The following is a 19543-nucleotide window of genomic DNA, read 5'->3' as shown; positions in this document are numbered from 1 at the left end:
AAAAAAAAAAAAAAAATTCCAGCTCACTGGCAAGATGGCTGAATAGGAACAGCTCCAGTCTGCAGCTCTCAGCAAGATCGACATAGACGGCAGGTGACTTCTGCATTTCCAACTGAGGTATCTGGTTCATCTCACTGCAACTGGTTGAACAGTGGGTGCAGCCCACAGAGAATGAACAGAAGCAGGGTGGGGCCTCACCTCACCCAGGAAGCTCAAGGGGTCAGGGCGTGCCCCTCCCCTAGTCAAGGAAAGCCATGAGAGACTGTTCTGGGAGGAACAGGCCACTACAGCCCAGATACTGCACTCTTCCCACGGTCTTCACAACCGGCAGACCAGGAGATTCCCTCCAGTTCCTACTCAACCAGGGCCCTGGGTTTCAAGCACAAATCTGGGCAGCCATTTGGGCAGACAGCAAGCTAGTAGCAGTTGGTTTTTTTTTTGTGTGTACCCCAGTGGGACATGGAATGCCAGCAAGACAGAACTGTTCATTTCCCTGGAAAGGGGGCTGAAGTCAGGGAGGGTCTGTGGCCAGGTGACTTGGCGGGTCCCATCCCCACGGAGCCCAGCAAGCTAAGATTCACTGGCTTGGAATTCTGGCTGCCAGCATAGCAGTCTGAGGTCGACCTGGGATGCTCAAGCTTGGTGGGGGGAGGGGCGGCCACCATTGCTGAGGCTTAAGTAGGCAGTTTTACCCTCACAGTGTAAACAAAGCCACCGGGAAGTTCAAACTGGGCAGAGCCCACCAGACCAGCTCAGCAAGGCCACTGCTGCCAGACTGCCTCCCTGGATTCCTCCTCTCTGGGCAGGGCATCCCTGAAAAAACAGGCAGCAGCCCCAGTCAGGGACTTATAGATAAAACCCCCATCTCCTTGGGACAGAGCACCTAGGGGAAGGGGTGGCTGTGGGTACAGTTTCAGCAGACTGAAACACCCCTGAAGAGAAGAGCGGATCTCCCAGTACAGTGTTCGAGCTCTGATAAGGGACAGACTGCCCCATCAAGTGGCTCCCTGACCCCCATGTATCCTGACTGGGAGATGCCTCCCAGTAGGGACAGACAGACACTTCATACAGGAGAGCACTGGCTGGCATCTGGTGGGTGCCCCTCTGGGATGAAGCTTCCAGAGGAAGGAACAGGCAGCAATCTTTGCTGTTCTGCAGCCTCCGCTGGTGATACCCAGGCAAACAGGGTCTGGAGTGAACCTCCAGCAAACTCCAGCAGACCTGCAGCAGAGGGGCCTGGTAGAAGGAAAACCAGCAAACAGAAAGGAACAGTGTAAATGTCCACTCCTAGATCCCATCCAACATCACCAGCATCAAAGACCACAGGTAGATAAATCCACAAAGATGGGAAGAATCCAGCACAAAAAGTCTAAAAACTCCAAAAACCAGAATGCCTCTTCTCCTTCAAGGGATCACAACTCCTTGTCAACAAAGGAACAAAACTGGACAGACTAATTTTGATGAACTGACAGAAGCAGGCTTCAGAAGATGGGTAATAACAAACTTCTCCAAGCTAAAGGAGCATGTTCTAACCCAATGCAAGGAAGATAAGAACTTTGAAAAAAAATTAGACAAAATGCTAACCAACGAAAACAGTTTAGAAAAGAACATAAACGACCTAATGGAACTGAAAAACACAGCACGAGAACTTTGTGAAGCATACACAAGTTTCAATAGCCACATTGATGAAACGGAAGAAAGGATATCAGAAATTGAATATCAACTCAATGAAATAAAGCAAGAAGACAAGATTAGAGAAAAAAAGAGTAGAAAGAAATAAAGCCTCCAAGAAATATGGGATTACGTCAAAAGATCAAATCTACGTTTGATTGGTGTACCTGAAAGTGAAGGGGAAAATGACACCAAGTTGGAAAACACTCTGCAGGATATTATCCTGAACTTCCCCAACCTAGCAAGGCAGGCAACATTCAAATTCAGGAAATACAGAGAACATCACAAAGATACTCCTCGAGAAGAGCAACCCCAAGACACGTAATTGTCAGATTCACCAAGGTTGAAAGGAAGGAAAAAAATGCTAAGGGTAGCCAGAGAGAAAGATCGGGTTACCCACAAAGGGAAGCCCATCTGACTAACAGCGGATCTCTCAGCAGAAATCCTACAAGCCAGAAGAAAGTAGGGGGCAATATTCAACATTCTTAAAGAAAATAATTTTCAACACAGAATTTCAAATCCAGCCAAACTAAGCTTCATAAGTGAAGGAAAAATAAAATCCTTTACAAACAAGCAAATGCTCACAGATTTTGTCACCACCATACCTGCCTTACAAGAGCTCCTGAAGGAAGCACTAAACATGGAAAGGAGCAACTGGTACCAGCCACTGCAAAAACATACCAAATTGTAAAGACCATCGATGCTAGGAAGAAACTGAATCAACTAACAGGTAAAATAACCAGCTAACATCATAATAACAGGATCAAATTCACACATAACAATATTAACCTTAAATGTAAATGGGATAAATGCCCCAGTTAAAAGACAGAGACTGGCAAATTGGATAGACTCATGACCCATTGGTGAGCTGTATTTAGGAGACCCATCGCACATGCAAAGACATACAGGCTCAAAATAAAGGGATGGAGGAGTATTTACCAAGCAAACGGAAAGTGAAAAAATCCAGGGATTGCAATCCTAGTCTCTGATAAAACAGACATTAAACCAACAAAGATCAAAAGAGACAAAGAAAGGCATTGCATAATGGTAAAGGGATCAATGCAACAAGAAGAGCTAACGATCCTAAATAGTTAGGAACACCCAGATTTATAATGCAAGTTCTTAGAAACTTACAATGAGACTTAGACTCCCACACAATAATAGTGGGATACTTTAATACCCCACTGTCGAGACAGATCAACGAAACAGAAAATTAATAAGGATATCCAGGACTTCAACTCAGCTCTGAACTATGCAGACCTAATAGACATCTACAAAACTCTCCACTCCGAATCAACAGAATATACATTATTCTTAGTACTACATCACACCTATTCTAAAACTGGCCACATAATTGGAAGTAAAACACTCCTCAGCAAATGCAAAAGAATGGAAATCATAACAAACAGTCGCTCAGACTACAGTGAAATCAAATTAGAACTCAGGATTAAGAAACTAACTCAGAACCACACTTCATGGAAACTGAACAACCTGCTCCTGAATGACTACTGGATAAATAATAAAATGAAGGCAGAAATAAAAGAGGTTCTTTGACCAATGAACAAAGACACAACGTATCAGAATCTCTGGGACACATTTAAAGCAGTGTCTAGTGGGAAATTTATAGCACTAAATGTCCAAAAGAGAAAGCAGGAAAGATCCAAAATCAACACCCTAATGTCACAATTAAAAGAACTAGAGAAGAAAGAACAAACAAATTCAAAAGCCAGCAGAAGACAGGAAATAACTAAGATCAGAGCAGAACTGAAGGAGACAGAGACATGAAATACCCTTCAAAAAAATCAATGAATCCAGGAGTTGTTTTGAAAAGATCAACAAAACAGACTGCTAGCCAGACTAATAAAGAAGAAAAGAGAGACGAATCAAATAGATGCAATAAGAAATGATAAAAGCAGTATCATCACTGACCCCACAGAAATACAAACTGCCATCAGAGAATACTATAAACACCTCTACGCTAATAAACCAGAAAATCTGGAAGAAATGGATAAATTCCTAGACACTTACACCCTCCTAAGACTAAACCAGGAAGAAGTCGAATCCCTGAATAGACCAATAACAAAGTCTGAAATTGAGGCAGGAATTAATACCCTACCAACAAAAAGAAGTCCAGGACCAGACGGTTTCATAGCCAAATTCTACCAGAAGTACAAAGAGAAGCTGGTACCATTCCTTCTGAAACTATTCCAAACCACAGAAAAAGAAGGAATCCTCCCTAACTCATTTTATGAGGCCAACATTATCCTTGATACCGAAACCCAGCAGAGATACAACCAAAAAAGAAAATTTCAGGCCAATATCCCTGATGAACATCAATGTGAAAATCCTCAATAAAATACTGGCAAACTGAATCCAACACTACATCAAGAAGCTTATCTATCACAATCAAGTTGGCTTCATCCCTGGGATGCAAGGCTGGTTCAACATATACAATAAATGTAATCTATCACATAAACAGAACCAGACAAAATCACATAATTATCTTAATAGATGCAGAGAAGGCCTTCGACAAAATTCAACAGCCCTTCATGCTAAAAACTCTCAATAACCTAGGTATTGATGGAACGTATCTCAAAATAATAAGAGCTATTTATGACAAACCCACAACCAATAGCATACTGAATAAGCAAAAGCTGAAAGCATTGCCTTTGAAAACCGGCACAAGACAAGGATGCCCTCTCTCACCACTCTTATTCAACACAGTACTGGAAGTTCTGGCCAGTGCAATCAGGAAAGAAAATGAAATAAAGTATTCAATTAGGAAAAGAGGAAGTCAGATTATCTCTATTTGCACATGAAATAATTGTACATTTAGAAGACCCCATCGTCTCAGCCTAAAAACTCCTTAAGCTGATAAGCAACTTCAGCAAAGTGTCAGGATACAAAAGCAATGTGCAAAAATCACAACCATTCCTATACTCCAGTAACAGACAGAGAGCCAAATCATGAGTGAACTCCCATTCACAATTGCTACACAGAGAATAAAATACCTTATTTTACTCCTTGTAAGTAAGGAATACAACTTACAAGGGAGGTGAAGGACCTCTTCAGGGAGAACTACAAACCACTGCTCAAGGAAATAAGAGAGGACACAAACAAATGGAAAAACATTCCATGCTTACGGTTAGGAAGAAAAAATGTTGTGAAAATGGCCACACTGCCCAAAGTAATCTATAGATTCAATACTATCCCCATCAAGCTACCACTGACATTCTTCACAGAATTGAAAAAAAAAAAAAAAAAACCACCTTAAATTTCATTTGGAACCAAAAAAGAGCTCAGATAGCCAAGACAATTCTAAGCAAAAGAAACGAAGCTAGAGGCATCACACTACCTGACTTCAAACTATACTACAAGGCTATAGTAATCAAAACATCATGGTACTGGTACCAAAACAGAGATATGGACCAATGGAACAGAACAGAGGACTCAGAAATAATGTCACACACCTACAACCAACTGATCTTTGACAAACCTGATAAAACAAGCAACGGGAAAAGGATTCCCTATTTAATACATGGTATTTGGACAACTGGCTAGACATATGCAGAAAGCTGAAACTGGATCCCTTCCTTATACCTTATACAAAAATTAACTCAAGATGGATTAAAGATTTAAACGTAAGATCTAAAACCATAAAAACCCTAGAAGAAAACCTAGGCAATACTATTCAGGATATAGGCATGGGCAAAGACTTTCTGACTAAAACACCAAAGGCAATGGCAACAAAAGTCAAAATTGACAAATGGGATCTAATTAAACTAAAGCGCTTCTGCACAGTAAAAGAAAATAATATCAGAGTGAACAGGCAACCTACAGAATGGGAGAAAATTTCTGCATTCCACCCATCTGACAAAGGGCTAGCATCCAGAATCTAAAAAGAATGTAAACAAAATTACAGGAAAAAACCAGCCCCATCAAAAAGTGGGCGAAGGATACAAACTGACACTTCTCAAAAGGAGACATTTATTTAGCCAACAAACATGAAAAAAAGCTCATTATCACTGGTCATTAGAGAAATGCAAATCAAAACCACATTGAGGTACTATCTCACACCAGTTAGAATGGTGATCATTAAAAAGTCAGGAAACAACAGATGCTGGAGAGGATGTGGAACAGTTTTACATTGCTGGTGGGAGTGTAAGTTAGTTCAAGCATTGTGGAAGACAATGTGGCGATTCCCCAAGGATCTAGAACCAGAAATTCCATTTGACCCAGCAATCCCATTACTGGATATATGCCCAAAGGATAACAAATCATTCTATCATAAAGACACATGCATACATATATTTATTGCAGCACTGTTCATACTAGCAAAGACTTGGAACCAACCCAAATGCCCATCAATGATAGACTGAATAAAGAAAATGTAGCACATATACACCATGGAATATTACGAAGCCATCAAAAGGATAAATTCATGTCCTTGCAGGGTCATGGATGAAGCTAGAAACCATCATTCTCAGCAAACTAACACAAGAACAGAAAATCAAACACTGCATGTTCTCACTCATAAGTGAGAGATGAACAATGAGAACACATGAACACAGGGAGGGGAATGTCAAACACAGGGCCTTGTCAGGGACTGGGGGGCTAGAGGAGGGATAGCATTTGGAGAAATACTAATGTAGATGACAGGGTGATGGAGGCAGCGAACCATGGCATATGTATACCTATGCAACAAACCTGCATGTTCTACACAGGTACCCCAGAACTTAAAGTACAATAAAAAAAATAAAAATTATTGTTGAGTTATAAGAGTTCTTTGCAATGTCACAGTGAAGTCCTACCAAGATTAAAGCTAACAAAAAAATAAGAGCCAATAGAGAGCACGATTGAGCCATGACCACTATATGCATGCATCACCTACTATGTACACATACCTAAAGTCAGATCTACCTACATGGATGAAGTCTCACTCTGTTGCCCAGGCTGGAGTGCAGTGGTGCAATCTTGGCTCACTGCAACCTCCGCCTCCTTGGTTCAAGCGATTCTCCTGCCTCATCCTCCTGAGTAGCTGGGATTACAGGTGTGCACCACCATGCCCAGCTAATTTTTGTATTTTTAGTAGAGACGAATTTTTACCATGTTGGCCAGAGTGGTCTTGACCTCCTCACCTCAGGTAATCCACCTGCCTTGGCCTCCCAAAGTATGGTATTACAGGTGTGAGCTACTGCGCCTGGCCCTTAAAATTTAATACATTTGTATGTGAAGAATAATGACACTGAGATAGGCAGAATGAAAGATATAATCTTTACCATCAAACAGCTTCTATATGCCACAATGAGTGCCAATAAGAGATGTGAGGTCACGATACTACGGAGATACTTTTAATTGTATTGAAGGATTTCCAGAAAGTCTTCAGAGTAAGAAACACATCCGGAGGCGGAAAGAGGATCTGTAAACTACATTTATTGAATACTTCTTATACAAAAAAGATAGGATGGGGTAGGGGAAAAGTTGAAGAAATTAAATATACACATTAATTTTATCACTAATTCTAACTACTAGAGAAGTACAAAATTTGTACAAGTAATATTTTATAATGAAATAAGCTATACATATACTACAATAAAAAAATTTTTAAATTGTGCTTAACATCATAGAACTTCCCTAAAATGGGTTAAAATGCCTACATAACATCCATTCTTACACATATATTTTCCATTAAAGATTGCTTAAACAGTACATATTCCCATTGCTGAGCAATCCATGGTCAACAGCTATGAAGTTCCTCAAAAAAACATCATAGCATTTGCAGTAAGTACATTTCTCCAGTGAGCCCACCTTATTTTTAGTTTAGCTTACTATCAAGTTCTCTTGAGAACTGTTTATATGTCTTTTGCTTGGTCATCTTCTTCAAGTTTTCTGATTTCATTTTTTAAACAATTTATAGTTTCACGACTTGCTTTTAATCTCTCCTTAAGCTCTGCAATCTCAAAGCTTGTTTTTTTCTTAGCAGCTTCTAATTTTTCTCTGGTTTTCACTTCAAGTTCTGCAACTAAAGAAAAAAAGTATTTTTACTCAAGTATTTTTCTCACATGTTTAAGATATATGACAGGACAGTAAATATGGCATTTCCTGACAATAATGTTTCCATGATGAAATGTGGATAACTTAAGAATTACAACATTAAATATGGGTATGGATTGGGGGAGGGGAAGAATGACTGAATTCCCAAAGGAGGATCTAAGATGTTTCCTACAACTAAAAATGAAATTCTGGTCACCAACTCACAGTTAAAATTTTAAGACATAATGTCCTTTTTTCCATACACGTATTAAGATTGAAAAAAGGGGGCACACAAACCCAAGATATGCCAGCTAGTAAGAGCTGACTGGGTGCAGTGGCTCATGCTCGTAATCCCACTACTTTGGGAGGCTAAGGCAGGTGAATCACTTGAAGCCAGAAGTTCGAGACCAACCAGGCCAACATAGCAAAATCTCATCTCTACCAAAAATACAAAATTAGCCGCGTGTGGTGATGCACACCTGTAATCCCAGCTACTCTGGTGGCTGAGGCACAAGAATCACTTGAACTTCGGAGGCAGAGGTCGCAGTGAGCTGAGATTGTACCACTGCACTACAGCCTGGGTGACAGAGTGAGACTCAGTCTTAAAGGGGAAAGAAAAAAAAAGTGCTAACTACAAGTACGCTTAGATTTGTATACAGGTGAAACTTTTATAAACAAAATCACATTATCAAAACAATCCAATATTGGCTTTTTTTTTCTTTTTAAAAAAAGGTAGCAATAACTGCTAAAGTCTGAATCCCAGCTCTGCCACTTACTAGCTGTGACACTGTAAGCTATTTCACCTGTGTTCCTTACTTATGAAACAGAAATGATAATGGCAAATCCCTCATAATATTATTTGTCGAGAAGACTTTTTTTTTTTTTGAGAAAAGATCTCACTCTGTTACCCGGACTGGAGTGCAGGGGTATGATCTTGAGTCACTGCAAACTCTGCCTCATGATTTCAAGTAATCTTCCCACCTCATCCTCCCAAGGAGCTGAGATTACACGTGTGAGCCACCCCGCCCAGCCTGTTGAGAATTAATTTATGTAAAGTACTCAGAATACTGCCTGTACAAATAAGCCCTATCAACTATTGTTATGAGAACAGAGAAGCATTAAATGATATTTGAAACTATCTATCTATAACAAAGTACTAAAGAAATGTTACTGTAAAACAGGACACATATATTCAAATATGCCACTTGGATATGTAGCATTATGTTTTACAAAGAAAATGCTTGCTTTTATCTAACATTTCCATCTTGTGGACATTTTTGGTAACTACTGCTCACTATTAAAGTACACCTATACTTTCACTAAAGTAAGATGGTCACTAATTGGAAGCCAGATGGTTTGGTGGGAAAAAACCCAACAATGGAATTAGAAAAGACCTGAGTTCAAATAAACTCTTGGTTTATTAGCTGAATGCTGGTATTTATAAAGTTCCATCAATCTCTTGGTCTATGTGATACAGTTAAAACTAGGTATTTCTCAGAGGATTTATGAGAATTACATGAATTAATTATATGTAAAGCATGTAGCACATAAAAAACATGCAATAAATACTAATGAGTTATTTCCTTCTTTTGCTCATTGCTGGTGACTTGTTTTTTGTGATTGCCAAAACAATTCATATTTTACTTTGTAATTATTTCCATTCTTTTAAAAATTATTTTTAAGCATAGGTAGTACATATAGGATTACAAATTAAAAGGTTAAAAAGAGTAGACAGTGAAAAAATATGCTCTTCTACTACACCTGTTCCCCAGCCTGCCACGACCCATCAGTGCTTCTTCCCAGAGATAATCACTGTTAGGGTTCTCTGATATCTTTCCAGAAATAGTCTGTTGACATAAAAAGCATACACTCAAGTGCAGTTTCTTCTTCTTCCCAACACAAGTGGTATCATTCTATACACTTGTTTTGCACTTTGCTGTTTCACTTAATATTATATCTGGAAGCTCATCCTTTAACACAGAGCTGTCTCACTCTTTTTAATGACTACAGAGGACCTAATTGAATGGATATACAAAATTCATTTAGTCTGCCCCCTACTGATATACATTCAGAGCATCTCCATTTTTTTCTTTTACAAACAATGGAATGATGTATAATCTGTGAATAATCATTTTAGTATATTTCTAGAATAAATTCCTGGAGATGGAATTGTTAAAGAATATATGTACTTGTAATTCTGGAAGAATGTCAAGCAACTCAAGAGGATCTAACAATTTATAATCCCATTAGCATTGTGTCTGTTTACCTATTTCATCAACTTTTTGGTCTTAGTTAACCTGAAAAGTTAAAAACGGTATTTCAGTGTAGTCTTAATTTGTACTCATCTTATTACTACTAGGGCTGACTAATCTTTTTTTATAATGTTTGAGACATTTCTCCCTTTCTACAAATGAGCTGTTTTCCCTTTGCTCATTTTTCTATTGGGTTTTTGGCCTTGCTTATTGATTTGTAGGCGCTATATACAGCTTTATAGAGTAGTCCCCCCTTATCCACGGTTTCATTTTCCCTGGTTATAGTAACCCACTGTCAATAGTTGTCTGAAAATAGATAAGTACAGTAGAATAAGACTTTTTTAGGAGGAGGGAAGAGCACACATTTAGATAACTTTTATTAGAGTACACAGTTATAATTGTTCTATTTTATTAATTACTGTTGTGAATATTTTATTGTGTCTAATTTATAAACTAAACTTTATCATAGGTATACATGCATAGGAAAAAACAGTATCTAGGGATTGGTTAACTCCACTGGAGTTCTTGGAATGTGTCCTCTCCATATAAGGGAGGACTACTGTATGTTAAGAAAGTAGTTATTTGTGACATGAGTACAATATTTTTCCATGGCTTGTCAGTCTTTAGACTTTGTTCCCAGTGCTTTTCACTATGCAGAAATTTGTATTTCTCTGCACCCTCTCTCCCCACATCAATTTAGAAAACACACTGAATGATATGCGCTTTGTTAGATGCTGGGGTACAGAGGCAGGAAATAGGCAAGAAAAAAATGTACTAACGTCATGAGGTAATCTTAGGGAACGACAAGAATAGACTAGATTCAAATAAAATAAAAAGGGTAAGTTTTACGAAGGAGGGCTTCTTGGTAGTAGTAACACCTAAACTCAATTTTAAACAATGAGAACGGAGTTAGGTAAATGAAGTGGACATACAGGCCCAGGAAGCAGCATAAAAAACAAAGATTCCTCTATTACTGTAAGCGGTAGTTTTAAAACTAGCCAGGGAGACCTGATTTAACTCAGTTGTCAGAAGGACAGCACACACTGTAGATATAACATAGATTCATGTTGTTTGATTCATGATACTTTTATTTTTGACAACTTGTAAGACTGCGAAGGGTACAAGATGTGTGGAAGAAGACATGAGTTAATTAGCCATGAGATCCTGGGGGAAAACATTTTCAAATTTCTTTTAGCTTGTTCCAGTGTTCTACTTCCTATGTGTTAAATGCTTATACAAAACAAGAAAAGCTTCTGTTTTTAATTCCCAATGAAGTCTCAATTTCGAGGAAACAAATCCAAAGAATTACTACTTTTATAAAGTCAGTTCAACTTACTGGTTAGGAGACAGACTGTTAGGCTTTTTACAATTTGTTAGAGTGGACAGATTTTGGGTTTAAAATGCAGGCTCTACTGGGTAATTTTAGGCAAGTTATCAAATCTCTCTAGAGTCTTTACCTACAAAATGGTCCTAATCATAGTACCTCCCGCCTAGGGTTGTTTATTCAATAAGTTAAGAAATGAAAAGTGGCTGTCAAGTACCTAGTAAGCTTTCAGTAAGTGTTCACTATCATTTTTATTATATCTTGAAGAAACAACTAAAAAGCTAGATCATTAGGGCTTAAGTAAACTTCCAATACACTCTATAATAAATATTCTCTATCTAAAAATACTATTAAATTTTTGGAGCCTAAGTTTTGAGGACTGCTGGGGATCAAGTTCTGATTCTACTATTAACCCTGGGTAAGTTTTTTAATCTCCTTATACCTCCATATCCTTTTCCAAATATTGCCTAATAAAGTTGTTATAGAACTGAGTTTATACAAGTACAGACTCAGAAGAGTACAAATAGTGAGCATTCAATAAATCTGATACTTTATTATTACTGAATATTGACTATCATATGCCTTCAAATTGGTAAAACTAAACATTCCTTTTTTAGACCTTTGATTAATATTCCCAGATAGCTTTCCTAAAATGCTGAATTTACACTCACAAAATAATTCATGAGAATCCAAAGTTTACCACATTCTTAATCAGTACAACTACTAAACATTCCTGGCTGACATGGTGATTCACACCTGTAATACCAGTACTTTAAGAGTCTGAGGTGGGAGAAACCTGCCTCTACAAAAAAAAAAAAAAAAAAAAAAAATTAGCCAGACATGGTGGCACATGCCTGTGGTCCTAGCTATTACTTGGGGGTGAAGGCAGGAGGATCACTCGAGACGAGTTTGAGGCTGTAGTGAGCTATGATCATGCCACTGCAACCAAGTCTGAGTGACAAAGCGACACCCTCTCTCTGGGGGCAAAAAAATTATTTTTTCTAATTTGATAGGACAAATATAGTCATTCATTACTGTTTGGTCTATTTGGTTTGCATTTTTAAAATTATTAGCAGGGCCAAATATTTTACTATTTTATTTACTGGTGATCTCTTATTCTGTCTGTCCATATCTTCTGTCCATTTATCTACTGAGGTTTAACAAGTTTTTCCATACATCAATTTTAGCATTAAAAAGATGATGTTAATTCTTTGTCATATTTTCTGCAAACTTTTCTCTGCTCTTTTGAAATATAGAAATTAAATCTATTTAATAAAGTCTGTCCTTCTTTTAATGTGATTTTTCCTAATACTTTAAATTTAGAAAGTCCTCCCTAGCTGGAGAGCCAGTATTCTAATTTTTCAAAAAAACAGGCTGATTGATTTTCAAAAAAAAATTTAAATATCTTTAACTAAACTAAAATTTGTTTTGAAGTGATGTTCTAAATTAAGTTTTCCTCCCAAAAGCTTACCAATTATGCCAACACCATTTATGGAATTAGACTTTTCTTCCTTATTGATTTGGTACTGTTAAGAAAATGAACTAAAGATCACACAAAAAACATAATTTATTGATAAAAATATCCCAAGGTTATACAGCTCCATACATAAGCTTTAACACATAAAAACAGATTTACAGCCTTTTAATAAAGCACACTACTTACACCTACTTGTTATACATAAATAAATAACAGATTTGTCAAAAACAAAAAGTGTGAGCACTTGAATTTTAGAAGATAATTTTCGCCATCAATAGGCACATGTCATGGTATGAGAGAAAGAAGATAAGAGAGAGTGATCAATAATGAAGCACAGTAGTGCTTTTTACCTTTTCAAAGTGATCATACACTTAACTGTCTTATGTTCATAACATTTTTGCGGATATAGAAATAAAAGCATACACATTTTCAATGATGACCAAGTGGCAAAATTATAATTAGTACCCAGATCTTTTACGTCGTAATCAAGTGTTTTACCATCCCTCCACCTCTTCTTTTATTGGATCACTCCCTTTCAGCCTACAAATATACTAGTTTATTTCCCCCTGAAAACAATACCCTTTTGACCCAATATGTTGCTTCTGTTACTGCTTCAAAGACTACTGCTCCTCTTTACAGCCAAGCTTCAAGACAGAGTTGTCTATAATGCCTGTCTCCAATTTATCTTATCTGATCGTCTTTTATCCACTTCAACTGATCTTTTGACCTTACTATTCTCCTTACACTGCTCCTGAAGCTCCGTCTTCCTCTATTCAATTACTGGGCCCTCATCTTACTAGACCTAACAGCAGTATTGGACACTCTCTAGTTCTTGACACAATTTTTTCACTTGACTTTGAAGACATTACACGCACCTAGTTTTTCTCCCTCCAGACTTGCTATTGGTTCTTCATTCCCTTTGTTGAGTGCCCAGGTCTCTTAGTCTTTGAGCCTCTGTTTCTCCTTCACTTACTCCTTTGATGATACCATTTGGTCTCATAATTTATAATTCTACTAACTTTCAGATTTATGTCTCCAACCTAGAACTCTCCTTGAATGCCAGGGTGCAACACCCCTCTCAACATCTCAACTTATATGTCTTACAGGCATCCCACACCCATCATGTCCAAACTTGCAATTTTTAACTGTTTTTTGAGACAGAATCTTGCTTGGCATGCAGTGGCATAACAGCTCACTGCAGCCTTGCCCTCCTGGGCTCTAGTGATCCTCCCACCTCAGCCTCCTGAGTAGCTGTTACTACAGGCATGTGCCACCACACCAAGATAATTTAATTTTTTTTTTGTAGAGATGAGGTCTTGCTATGTTGCTCAGGCTAGTCTCGAAGTCTTGGACTTAGGTAATCCTCCCACGTTGGCCCTTCACTAATATACTGGGATTATAGGCATGAGCCATCACAACTGGCCAGCCAAAGCTGTAACTCTGAATTGCAGAAACCTGTGCCTCTGAGACTTCCCATCCATGTAAAAAGCACTGACTTGGTGCTCCTCAGGCCCAAAACCATATAAGTCATCTTTTTCCAATATCTCATTATTCAAAGCATCAGCAAATCCCACTGTACCTATCTTCAAAATAGGCCCAATATCTGATGCCTTCTCCCATTGCTATCATTCTGGTCCAAGCCACCATTCTACCATATCTGAATCATTGGGATAGCCTCCACACTATTACTTCTCCTTCTATTATATCTGCTTTGCAGAACCAGGGTGATGTTAGTTTGGGGAGGAGGTGAAGCAAGATGGCAGAATAGAAGCCTCCACTAATAGTCCTCCCAACAGGAACACCAAATTTGACAAGTATTTAGACAAAAGCACCTTCTTAAGAAGAAAAAATCACGTGAACGATCACAGTACCTGGTTTTATCTTCATATCACTAAAAGACGTGCTGAAGAGGGCAGCAAAGACAGTACTCAATTGCCAACACCACCCCTTCTTCACCCCCAGCAGTGGCTGCACAGTGCAAAGAGAGAATCTGTGCACTTAGGGGAGGGAGAGTAATTGGGGGACTCTGCATTAGAACGCAGTGCTCCCAACACTAGGTAGAACACAGTCAGCGCCCACGTATAGAGTATTTAGACAGCCCTATCCAGAGAGGAATTGCCCATTTCAGTGGTCAAAACTTGAGTTTTGGCAAGCCTCAAGCCTCAACCCCTTGGGCTAAAGTGCTCTGGGGTCCTAAATAAACTTGAAAGGCTGTCTAGGCCACAAGGACTGCAACTCCTAGATAAGGCGAGTGCTGTGCTTGACACCAGTAGACTTGTGGGACATCTGACCTAGTGAGACACCAACTGGGGCAGCTAAGGGTGCTTATACCACTCCTCCCCTAGCCCCAGGCAACACAGCTCATGGCTCTGAAAGGGATTCTCTTCCTTCCACTTGAGGAGAGGGTAGGGAAGAGAAAAGAGGACGTTGTCTTGCAACTTGGATAGCAACTCAGCCACAGTAGGATAGGGCACTGGGCAGAGTTGTAAGGCCTTGGGCCTTGGCTCTCAGACATTTCCAGACACACCCTGGGCCAGAAGAGAACCCAGTGCCTTGAAGAGAAGGAACCAGTCCTGGCAGGATCCATCACCTGCTGACTAAGGAGCCTCTGGGCCCTAAATAACCAGCAGCAGCAACTACGTAGTACACGCCAGAAGCCTTGGGCAAGACAGATGTGCTGGCTTCAGGTGTGACTCAGCACATTCACAGCTGTGGTGACTTCAAGGAAAGACCGCTTTTCCTGAGAAAAGCAGAGGAAAGAGTAGAGGAGACTTTGTCTTAAGCTTTGGTACTAACTCCCCAATTCCAGGCCTTGGCTCTTGGATGGCATCTCTGGACCTACCTGGGGCAGAGAGGAGCCCACTGTCCAGAAGAGAAAGTCCCAGGCCTGGCGGCATTCACCACAAGCCGACTGAAGAGCCCTTGGGCCTTAAGTAAACACTGGTGGTACCCTGACAGTACTCCTTGTGGGCCTGTGGTGGTGCTGGACACAGGGAAAGAATCCTTTACCTGGAAAAAGGGGAAGGAAGTATGGGAAGGACGTTGTCTTGTAGCTTGGGTGCCAGCTTGGCCACAGTAAAACAGAGCACCAGGATTATTCCTAAGGTTCCCAACTCCAGGTCCTGGCTCCTGGACAGCAACTCTGGACCTACCTGCAGCCCAGGGAAACTCAATGCCCTTAAAGGATGGACACAGCCTGGCTGACTTCATCACCTGCTGATTATAGAGCCTTAAGGCCTCACAAAAACATAGGTAGCAGTGAGGAAGTGATTACAGTGGGCCTTGGCAAGACCCAGTCCTGTGCTGGCTTCAGGTCTGACCCAAGGCAGTCCCAGTGGTGGTGGCCATAGGGGTGCTTGTGTCATCCTTTCTCATGTCCAGGAAGTTCAGCACAAAGAAAAACTCCGTTTGTTTGGGAGAAAGTAAGAGACGAGAACAAGAGTCTCTGCCTGCTAGTCCAGAGGATTCTTCTGGATCTTATCCAAGACCACCAAGGTGGTACTCTACAAATCTGCAAGAACCAAAGCATTACTGGGCTTAGGGTATCCCCTAATGCAGATATGGCTGCAGTGACCAAAAATTTAGATCACAGCACCCAAGTTCCTTCAAATACCTGGAAAGCCTGCCCAAGGACAGGTACAAAAAAAGCCTAGATGGCAAAGACTACAACAAATACCTAACTGCAATGCCCAGACACTGATGAATATCAACAAGTATCAAGACCAACCGGAAAACATGACCTCACCAAATGAGCTAAATAAGTCACCAGTGACCAATCTCTAACAGATGGAGATATATGGCCTTTCAGAAAGAGAACTCAAAATAGCTGTTTTGAGGAAACTCAAAGAAATTAAAGATAACACAGAGAAAGGATTTAGGATCCTATCACATAAATTTAATAAATAAATGGAAATAATAAGAATTAAGCAGAAATTCTGGAGTTGAAAACACAACTGACACATGGAAGAATGCATCAGTCACTTAATAGCAGAACTGATCAAGCAGAACAAAGAATTAGTGAGCTTGAAGACAGGCTATTTGCAAATACAGTGATGAGGCAAGAGAAAAAGAATAAAAAAGAGTGAAGCACATATACAAGACCTAGAAAATAACCTAGAAAAGGGTAAATCTAGCCCAGGTGCTGTAGCTCACACCTTAGGAGGCCAAGGAGGGAGGACTGCTTGAGCTCAGGAGTTCAAGAGCAGCCTGGGCAACATGGGAAAATCCCACTTTCACCCCCCTCCCCCCCAAAAAATTAACTGGCCGTGGGGGCATGTGCCTGTGGTCTCAGCTATTCAGGAGGCTGAGGTGAGAGGACTGCTTGAGCCCGGGAGGTGGAGGTTGCAGGGAGCCAAGGTCATGCCACTGAACTCCAGTCTCGGCGACAGAGTCAGACCCTGTCTCAAAACAAAAAGGTGGGGTGGGGGTAGAATCTAATACTTATTGACCTTAAAGAGGAGACAGAGAGAGATGGGGGTAGAAAGTTTATTCAAAGGGATAATAACAGAGAACTTCCTAAATCTAGGGAAAAATATCAATATTCAAGTACAAGAAGATTATAGAACAGCAAGGAGATTTAACATAGAGAAGATAACCTCAAGGCAGTTTATAATCAAACTCGCAAATCTCAAGGGTAAAGAAAGGATTCTAAAAGCAGCAAAAGAAAAAAGCAAAAACAAATACAAATAACATAAATAGAGCTCTAATACTTCTGGCAGTGGACTTTTCAGCGGAAACCTTATAGCCAGAAGAGAGTGGCAAGACGTATTTAAAGTGCTAAGGGAAAAAAGACTTTTGTCCTAGAGTAGCACATCTGGCAAAAACAGCCTTCAAACATAGAGAAATATTTCCCCAGACAAAAGCCGAGAGATTTAATTAACACCAGAGCTGTCCAACAAGAAATGCCAAGAGAATTCTTCATTCTGAAAGAAAAGCATGTTAATAATATGAAATCATCTGAAGGTACAAAACTCACTGGTAAGCAAACAGAAAAACACAGAATATTATTACATTGTAATTGCAGTTTGTAAACTATGCATGTCTTAAGTAGAAATATGAAAAGATGAACTGATCAAAAATAATAACTACAATTTTTCAAGACATAGATAGCAATGAGATATAAATGGAAACAAGAAAAACTTAAAAGATGGGGAGATGAAGTTAAAATTTAAAGTGTTTATTAGTTTTCTTTTCTGCTTCCTTGTTTATGCAATCAGCGTTAAACTGTCATCAGTTTAAAACAATGGGTTATAAGACATTATTTGCAAGTCTCATGGTAAGCTCAAACCTACAAACATAAAAGAGATACACAAAAAACAAAAAGAAAGGAAGCAGATCCAAGATGGCCAAATAGGAACAGCTCTGGAATGCAGTCCCCAGCGAAAACAACACAGAGGGTGAGTGAGTGATCACCACATTTCCAAACAAGTTATTACTGCCCATAGATGAGGAGATTCCCGGGTTGAAAAGTGCCACGAGTTTCCAGCACAGCTGTTTCAGCCGGCGTGGCGGGTCTCTGTACAAAAACTCACACAAATCTGGGCAGCTGTTTCAACTGGCACCTGGAACACCTGGGAGACAGAGCCACCATTCAACTGAAAAAACGGGGGCTAAAACAGGGAGCCAGGTAATCTGGCTCGGGAGGTCCCACCCCCACAAAGACCAGCAATCTGAAACGCTCTGGATTGACAGTTTTACAGCAAGCACAGCTGACCTGGGATGATCCAGCTCTGTGGGGGGAAGGGCATCCGCCATTACCAGGCAGTCCACCACTACCTAGGCAGTCCGCCATTACCGAGGCAATGCGCCATTACAGAGGCAGACTGCCATTACCAAGGCAGTTCTAACTATACCTCTATAAACAAAACTGCAAGGAAGTTCACATAGCAGCTGGGCAGAGCCCACAGCAGCTCAGCAACGCATCTGGGGTAGACAGTGAACAGGCTACCTCCTAGCTGGACAGGGCATCTCTGAAAAAACGCAGCAGCACATCAGGAACTTATAAATAAAGCCGCACCTTCCCAGGACAGAGCACCTGGGAAAAAAGGCAGTTATGAGTTCCACTGCAGCAGACTTAAATGCACCTGCCCAGCAGCTCTGAATGGAACAACGGAGCTCACAGCTCAGCACCTGAGCTCCTATAAGGGTGAGACTGTCTCCTCAATCAGCATCCTGACCCCTGTATATCCAAAGAGACACCTCATAAAGGAGAGCTCAGGCTGACATCTGGGGGGTATCCTTCTGGGAAAAAAGATAACAGAAGAAGAAACTGGCAGAAAGCCTTACTGTTCTGCAGCTGCCACAGGTAATCCCCAGGAAAGAAGTGTCTGGAGTAGACCTCCAGCAGTCCTACAGCAGAGGGGCTTGACTGTTAGAAGAAAACTAAAAAACAGAACTAACTTCATCATCAACAAAAGGGACGTCCACTCACTGACCCCATCCGAAAGTCACCAACTACAAAGACCACAGGTAGATAAATCCACAAAGAAGGGAAGAAATCAGTGCAAAAAGGATGTCAACACCCAAAACCAGACCGCCTCTCCTCCTCCAAGGGATCACAACTCCTCACCAGCAAGGGAACAAAGCTGGATCCAGAATGAGTCTGATGAATTGACAGAAACAGACTTCAGAAGATGGGTAATAACAAACTGCTCTGAGCTAAAAGAATATGTTCTAGGCCGGGCGCGGTGGCTCAAGCCTGTAATCCCAGCACTTTGGGAGGCCGAGGTGGGTGGATCACGAGGTCAAGAGATCGAGACCATCCTGGTCAACATGGTGAAACCCCGT

General features: G+C 40.3%; 1 protein-coding gene across 2 annotated transcripts in view; it reads right to left on the bottom strand.

The window, feature by feature from the left end:
• Positions 1-19543, bottom strand: part of YEATS4 (YEATS domain containing 4) — a 75535-nt gene that overhangs the window by 32705 nt on the left and 23287 nt on the right. Inside the window, exon 7 of one of the 2 annotated variants that reach the window (XM_017509280.2) lies at positions 7086-7693. The exons of the other annotated variant lie outside the window; for it this stretch is intronic. Coding sequence (XP_017364769.1) covers positions 7524-7693 — 170 coding nt within the window. The 3' untranslated portion in view covers positions 7086-7523. Of the gene's footprint in view, positions 1-7085; positions 7694-19543 lie in introns of those variants that run through there. 2 annotated transcript variants of the gene reach the window in all.

The sequence above is a fragment of the Cebus imitator genome, unplaced genomic scaffold (assembly GCF_001604975.1).
Source record: "Cebus imitator isolate Cc_AM_T3 unplaced genomic scaffold, Cebus_imitator-1.0 Scaffold414, whole genome shotgun sequence".
NCBI classification, from domain to species: Eukaryota; Metazoa; Chordata; class Mammalia; order Primates; family Cebidae; genus Cebus; species Cebus imitator.
Note: the sequence above shows the minus strand (reverse complement) of the source record. Positions and strands in the feature narration are given on the sequence as shown.